Source organism: Vitis riparia, chromosome 10 (assembly GCF_004353265.1).
Source record: "Vitis riparia cultivar Riparia Gloire de Montpellier isolate 1030 chromosome 10, EGFV_Vit.rip_1.0, whole genome shotgun sequence".
NCBI classification, from domain to species: Eukaryota; Viridiplantae; Streptophyta; class Magnoliopsida; order Vitales; family Vitaceae; genus Vitis; species Vitis riparia.
In genome coordinates, this window is record NC_048440.1 from 12,144,337 (window position 1) to 12,152,659 (window position 8,323).

Consider the following 8,323-nt stretch of genomic DNA (forward strand, 5'->3'; position numbering starts at 1 on the left):
CTGCACTTTAAGCCTCCATATTTTCAAACTCCAGTAAACACTTTAATCAAGCTGTCTTTGTATTATTCTACTCTCACAATTATAATTCTTGCCACTCCAATTTAGGACACGTTTACAGCCCACCAATCATTTTAGTCTGCAGTTCAAGAGGTACTAGTTTCCACAGTTAAACCTCCTGGAGGCTAAACCCACCACTAAAGCCCTACCCCTAATCCCCCCATCTCCTTCCCCTTCATCTCCTTCACACCTGTTTTCTTCCCTTCACCTTCCATTCCCATTCGCATTTCTTCTTTTTCATCTAAAATTTAAAAATAATTAAAAAAAGGAGAACAGCAGCTATGGTGGTGGCAGCACCACTGCAAGCCAGCCACCATAGGCCACAACATTTGCCTCAGGCTCACACAAGATAGCCTTCTTCACGATTGACAGAAGACAGACCAGTCAACAAATGAACCATCACCACCATTACTACTGGTTGCAGCTCAATATTTTTCATGTACATCAAATATATGCCTGTGAAGTAACCCAATGACATCATATTCCATGATAGGCAAAATAGAAGAGTCACCAAAGCATAAAACAACACTAGATGTTTATCAAAATAAGAACGAAATATGTCTGAAAGACGGATAAAGGAAAGCCAGAAAAGTGAGTATAATATGGACAAAGAAAACAGGAATGCTGATGGTTGGTTAGGGGCAACTTAAACATACTGTTGTTCCTAGATGCTGATAACAAAACCTGTTTCACATTTGTTAGATCAACAGCAACCTGCAAAAAGAGCACTGCTGGAACCTTCTAATGCCATTTCAGATATCTTCGCCCAAGAAGCAAATGATGGGGATTATTGCATCCCCCGCCTACAAAGCTTCAAAAACAAAAATAAATAAGAAAAGAAAATCAGTACTTGTAATTCATTATAATGGTCTAGCGAGAGGAAATCCAGGCTACTTGAGTGCAATGCAGTTATTTGGTTGTCCAAGTTTGTCGATGAAACTCTGGAATCTAACCTGAGTGGCATGAAGCTGAAACTGGCCATATGGGAATTATATTCTTGTAACCCTTCAATAAAACATAGCGATATCGCAATAAAGACAACTCAATGAACCCCCAGTCCCCTCCCCCTCCCAACTCCCTTCCAGAGATGGAAATTTTATAATGGATGAAAGAATGGGGCTAATTGCATTGTACACATTTAGCCTGGGTTTCCTCAAATGGGAAGACTTTAACTTAATCAACAAACCATTAATCATAAAAATGATGTGGCTCATATGGATCATAATCAGAGGGATCATATTCAGAGAAATCGCTGCCATCAGAGAAGTCATAGTAGTCACCATCAGACAATAAATCAAGGTCAGAAATCCCAGATGGGTATTCTTCATCAAAAGAAGCATCATCATGAATTTCAGCATCAAACTCGTAGTCATCAGTGGAGTCATTGGGATATCGCAAAATTTTTATCTGTTCAGCACATCTTTTCGCCAAATTCCCTCCCAAATTTACATTGAAACATTGACGCAGGTCAAGGGATTCAAGATGACAACAGCCATCAAGAATAGCCAGCAAACCATCGTTTGTCAGCTTATTCCCAAACAGCTGAAGGCTTTTCAATCCGGGCATGTTTTGTGCAATGGCTAGGGCCTCCTCATCACACTCTATGTGTGGGTGTCTGAAGCCCTGGCAGTTCAATCTGAATGACTTCAGCCGCGGGCAACACTGCCCAATAGCTTCCAGGACCTCTTTTGAGAATGAGCAATAGCAAAGGTCAATCTCAACTAATAATGGAAGCCTTTTAATCCCTTCACTCAGTCCATCATCTGAAATGCCATAGCAAGATACAAGTCTAAGATGTCTGATATGACTGGATCTGTAAACACGGAAGAAAAAGACCGTAAATACCAGCAATATCAAACATATAAATGTGAGTGTCTAGTTAGATGCAGTGCTCAGGTTGGGTTATTTTTTCAATCAGAAAGTACATGCACTACAACCATTGATCTAGGAATTCTAGTGCCCAGATTACTCCCCCTCCCCCACAAAACAAAAAGAAGGGAAACATATGCACAGCATATGTTGGCTGATAGCTGCCATCGTCATTATTCCCTATCTGTCAAAGGTAAATCTCCCTACATAATACACATCAACCTAAGATAAAAATAAAAATAAAATAAAATAAAATAAGATAAGATAAAAAAGGAGTAAATGATACTATACAGATGTGAATTACCAGTCTAGTACTGGCAACCAAACACAAAAGTCAAATTAGATTGATAACTTATATCGGATAGGTGCATTATTAAACAATGTCTGGTGCAAATAATGAGGCATGTAATGAATCTTTCTGATGTAACCAGCCTAATTACTATACAGGGATTGCTAACAAAAAAAAATTGAAAAGAAAATTGCATGCCAGAAACTCTGTAACAAAAAGAAGTTGGTGGAACTTTCAACCGCTACAATCAGCTTATAAGAAATGTTTTCTACCTCAGAGTGTCGTGACAGAAAGCAATTTATCTTGAAGACTACTGCGGCCTTTGTAGACTAACATGGGAACAATTGAATTTGCATAGTCACAAGGACCTGTTCTTCCTGAAACTGAAAACACTAATGGTGGGCCAAATGTGAAGTTGTTACATTAGTAACCTAATAGTAGCTAGACTGACATGCAAAGCTTAACAATTTAAAACCATGTAAATTCTTAAAAATCTTAAGCTTGCTAACCCATTGAACTGTTGACAATTTTCTGTGAACTTCAGAAATTTCATGGAAAAATCACAGAAAAGTGCCTCAAATACAGCCCTTTACAATAGAATAAGTCAGCTACCAAGCATTGGCAAAAGCAATATGGATACAGTGGCATCACAAGTCCACATAATTTGATGTCACTGAAATTAAGAGGGAAAATCCTCATTTAGAAGACACACTCAAATGTTCCAATACTGGAGACCTGAAACTCTACTTACCTAGATAAGTTAGCCAACTGTTAGTACAAATATATTACTACGTTCCCACAACCCTTTTTTTTTTTCCTTGTTTTGGGATATTTGTTTACATCAAGAAATCATGATAACTTTTAGCACGCCTGAGCATAGCTCAATTAAGCAATAGGGCAAGCCTCGATCAGCGCAAAAGCATTAAATCTTTCTTTGATTGCATGTAATTGTGGCCCTACACTTGGAATTTGGACGCCCAAAATTCCAAATTCGCAACTTGATTGCTTTAAACACGATTGTTTGGAACTGTATGTGAATTCCACTAAACCTCAAACCCGACCGAGGAAAAACGCAATGGAAATCATACCCAATTAACACCATGGCTCATAGAATCCAAATGAAATGAAATTCAAGAGACTATAATAGAAAAAAATTCAAAAAATATGAAAAGAGCAAATATTACCTATCAATGATATAATTGAGAAGATTATCAGTAGCGAAGTCTTCGATACAGATGCTGAGCAGCTGACCACCGCTTCGATCAACAGCGTGCCTTGCCATTTCCTCGAGATCGTATCCCAAGTCGCAAAGATCACCCAGATTGTGCATATCTATGTTTCGCCACATCATAGGTTCTCTGCACAGTTTACGCCAGAAAGAACAGACGAACTGGGCACTAGATAAGATTTCCACGGCATTGAGCTTGGAGAGTATCATTGACGTCACATCTCGGGGCAATTCCTGCCAATTTCTCTCTTCCTCTTCCTCTTCTCTGGAGGTTGAATCTGGAGTTGGGGGATCCATGTTTGGAAAAAGAGAAAATGTTCTGGGGAGAGATATTTGAGTCTAGGGTTTTTGGGAAAATGGTAAGAGGAATCGGGGATTGGGAAGAGGGTCGGTTGAGATTAAAGGAAATGAGATTTGATGTCGTCTTTGGCATTTTGTGCTCCTACATTCTTAATTTCATGATATCAAATGTCAAGGTTTGGTCTACTCTCAAAGCATCAACGCCGTGTACTTTTAAATTTCATTTCCGGAAAATATTAAATCCCCCGATTATAACCTATCTAACTTCTCATCCCCACCGTTAAATATTTCCGATACAAAACTATATATATGACGTCATTTGATTGGTAATGTTTTTTGAATATTTATATGATATACCTTTCAGTATATATCGAAAAGTACTTTATAAGATTTCTTAGTTAATGGTGTTTTTTCAACACTATAAATTAAAATTTTAGGTTTTTTTTTTTTTAAATAATCTTATACACAAAATTAACTCTTAAACTCATCTAACCTTTTTACTTTATTGTGTAAAATAACTCATTTATTACATAACCATTTATCACTCATTTTATTTTTAAAAGTTAAATATAAATATAAAATACTTTTGTTTATTTTAAAATTTAAAATTTAATATCATATAGTTAAAAAAAATTAAATAACGGAAGTAATATTTCATTATAAAAATTTAAAATATTTTATAATTAAAACATTATGTAAAATACTAAACAAATGTAAATAAAATTTTAATTTATTTTCTATATTACTAAGTATATGTAATTAAAATTAAATAATTAAGTGTCTTTGGATAGAATCCATGTTTTCTGTTTTTAAAATTAGAAAATTGTAAATAATTTCTATAAAAATTAAGAACTTTTGTAGGTTTAGATATAATAATTTTACAAATGGTTTTAAAAAATTGAGCTATCAAACAATTTTTACCAAAAAAAAAAAAAAAATGCAAATTTATACTTTTTGTAAAAGTTGTTCTACTTTTATATAAAATTTTCTAATTTCATACCAAAAAAAAAAAGTATCCAAACATATACTAGATTAATTAAGATTTAAAAAAAATTATAATTTAAAAGTTAAAACACCAAATAGTATTTTAAAAATAATATTTTATAAATTCAAAATTTTTAATAAATTATCTGGCTTATAACCCCGTTTAATATATTTAACAGATTAAAATCATTTTAATAGGTTATTTATGTTCATTTATATAAAATCTAACTTAACTCATTTATTAAATAAGTAAAATAGCTCCTGTCGTGCTATTACTATAATAAACTGGTGGTTAGGACCACAATAGGTCATGTCATGTTGAGTTGAAGTAAAAAATAGAGAAGATTTACTCAATTTGTAACGACATGTTTAATAATGTGCGGGTAATGCGACATTACTTGTTTAATAAATGAGTTAAATTGAACTGTGTATGAATTAACACGGATAATCCATTAACATGATTTTAACTTATAAATCTATTAAACATGATTCTAACTTGTTTAACATATTAATATGATTCTAACTGGTTTAACATATTTAATATATTTAAAATTTTAAATTTATTAATGTATTATTTCAAAATATATTTTAGATGCTTTAACTTTTAAGTTTTAAGCTTAATTAATTTTAATTACGAAATGTTTATAATGGAAAAATAAATTAAAATTTTATTTTTCATGTGTTTATAATTTTATTTAATTTCTCAATTATAAGATATTTTAAATCTTTATAATATATTTCAAAATACAAATGTTAAAGTTTTCAAATTAAATACACGATTACTTTTTGAAATTACAAAAACCAAAATTTTAAAGTTTTAATAAAAGCAAATTATTAAATTTTATAAAAATTATTTTCATAAGAAAATTAATTTAATAAAAATTATAATTTGTAAATATAAGTTTCGATCATCTTAATTATATATATATATATTATGATGTAAACAAAATTAATTTCATATAAAAAAAATCTCTTTAATATTCTTACTTATTATTTTTTTTTTAAACCTTTTATAATTTTTTTTATGGTGGGTTCAAGTACATTTAGAGACTTATAAAAATTTGGTAATTTTGACATTTAATTAAATAATAGTAAATTTATAATAACACCTATTATATTGTAGATAATTTTTTAAAAGAGGTCTACAAAATTTTTCTATTTTATCATTTTGTGTTGTGGGAAGCCTTTTCTTGATAAATAAACTGTTCATATATAATTTTTTTTCTTATATATATATATATATAATACATTCAAACATAAAGTTTATTACTAAACTTAAATTAAAGCAATCTCAACTTTATGTTGTAAGAAAATTCTTTCCCATTCTTATCTAATACAAGACTACAACTTTGAGAAGTCCTCCAATATCCTTGTTTTGTAAGCCAGTTTATTCTAGAACCATTGTGATGCTTCTTACTGATAGGTGTAAAAAAAATACACTCCATGGTTAAAAGCGAGACCTACAAATTCAAAAGTAAAAAATAATTAGAGTTAAATTTTTATATATATATATATATATATTTAACATCAATAATTTTACAAATGAAGTTTAGAACATGTTTTGATTTTTTTTAAATTAAGTTTTTAAAACCCTAAAGAATGTAAGATCATATTAAAAATATTTAAAAGGACCAATTATATTAAAATACATAAAATTCTTTTCTTCTAAAAACTTCCGTAATTAAAACCCTAAAACAAATCTCAAAATTATATCAATAATATTTATCATGATGTCATAGAATTAAATGTTTCTTAAGCTCAAATACGACACTTCTTGTCACAAACTTAGGTGTTACATTATGGTCGCGTGCACACCTAGGTATGTGATAATGAGCAATCTTAAAAAATTATATCAATTTTTTCTCTAAAGAATTTCCATCAAATAGACCATAAAAAAATACTTTAACAACTTTGAAAAGAATTTTCATCCTTAAAACCCTAAACTAAATAAATAATAGCTTCCAAAAAAATAATAATATTTTTCATGCTTACTTTGAAGTTGTCAAGGCTCATAGTCATAAACGTTGAGTTATTTGATAATACCACCATGAATTATTCCATTATTCAACCGCACCCATAAATATTCATTTATGAGTTCTTCATCAGTCGGTAGAAACCTCATACCTACACTCCAATTCCACTCCATTGCAAGGCCTTTTTCTCTCTCAAATCGTAGACAACAATTTTCAACTTTGCAACAGAAAATAGTAAGTTTCCCCTATTTATAAGAGTAAAAACCCTAATATGATAACATTTCTTAGATTTGTTTTATATTTATTTAATTGACAAAATATCTTCTATTTTCTAGAGGTTAATTAATCTATATACTTGCCAAAGACAATATAATATTTCTTGACTCAAAACAATTATCCCTTTAAAACAAAAAAACCCCTTTTTAATTAAAAAAAAAAAAAACTGGGAAGTGCCATTCCAATTATCTATTCATAATTTTAATATTTTTAATTCGAGTTAAGGTTATCATATTTTACATAAATAAATTATTTCCATTTCATCATTTAACTTTTTTTACGTGGACGTCAAGTTTTATTACTAAAATTAAACTAAAACAAACTCAACCCTACGTCTGCAATCAAATGCAAGGAATCATTTTCTAAAAAATCCTTTGTGGACCCCGCATTTCGGCTCATGCGTTTCCCACTCGATGGCGAGCTTGATTTTTACTTGAAAAATTGATTTGTTGATTAAAATTGACTTGGAGTCGCCATTTATTTTTATTTTGTTTTTAAAGGGTAAATAAAATAAGAAAGAAAACCCTAAACGCGACTCCTTACTTTGGAAAATGTGGTCTGTGAAAAACCGGATCGGGTTCGGGGGTTAGGTTACTTATCGGGAAGGTACGGTGAAAACCATAACACCCCTCTAAGTCCCTAAAATCGGGTCTCTACTAATACAATGAAACTGACGTGGCAATCAACGAGAAAGTCAATGGATACTCACCTAAATCATGCACAATATGAGAATCAAAACACGCAATAGAGATTGACTAGAATGGGAATGGATGCGTACCTCAGCCACGAGCCATAATGCGTTATCAAGAAACGGGATTAGTGCACAATTAATGAATACAAAATATAGCTCATGCATACCGGAGTGCAAAACGAAACTCAAGCAAAATACACTAAGCACAACAGTTGACAAATCGAAAGAGATCGAACATAGGGCCCCTACCAAAGCCCAATTTATTACTCATGAACTAGTCTCACAAATTCCGTGTTTTAGGATTAAGAAATTCACTATTGCTTATGTAAAATCAAGAAGAACAGAGGATTATTTAGGAATCGAAATGGAATTAGAGCTATTCGAGCGAAAATTGGATTCTTGGAGCTTATTGGAAAATTGGGGTCTTGGGAATTAAATTTAGAGCTTCGATAGTTAAAATGAAATTTGCCAGAGAAAATAAGAAATGAATTTTAGGGAATTAAACTACAAGGGTATAGATTTTGAAAATTGAATTTGTAACAATAATAATAACAAGGAATGAACTTTGGGAAATTGAACTGCGAGAATATAGATTTTTAATAATAATAAGAAATGAACTTTAGGAAATTAAATTGTGAGGATATAGATTTTTAATG

The 8,323-nt window shown here is 31.1% G+C and overlaps 1 protein-coding gene across 1 annotated transcript; it reads right to left on the reverse strand.

Moving 5' to 3' along the window:
• Window positions 1-475: 475 nt before the first annotated feature.
• LOC117924316 (F-box protein SKIP19-like) lies at window positions 476-3,931 on the reverse strand. Its single transcript, XM_034842924.1, has 3 exons — window positions 3,400-3,931; window positions 1,244-1,870; window positions 476-868 (listed from the first exon to the last, which is right to left on the reverse strand). The coding sequence occupies exons 1-2, from the start codon at window positions 3,738-3,740 to the stop codon at window positions 1,246-1,248; spliced, it is 966 nt and encodes a 321-aa protein (XP_034698815.1). The 5' UTR covers window positions 3,741-3,931; the 3' UTR covers window positions 476-868; window positions 1,244-1,245.
• Window positions 3,932-8,323: the final 4,392 nt, after the last annotated feature.

Bases quoted from the DNA above. Each gene is read 5' to 3' on its own strand.
- LOC117924316 (XM_034842924.1), bottom strand. From the start codon at position 3,740: ATGGATCCCCCAACTCCAGATTCAACCTCCAGAGAAGAGGAAGAGGAA. The intron at 1,871-3,399 runs GTAATATTTGCT...CCGTGTTTACAG, and splicing joins CTCAATTATATCATTGATAG to ATCCAGTCATATCAGACATC.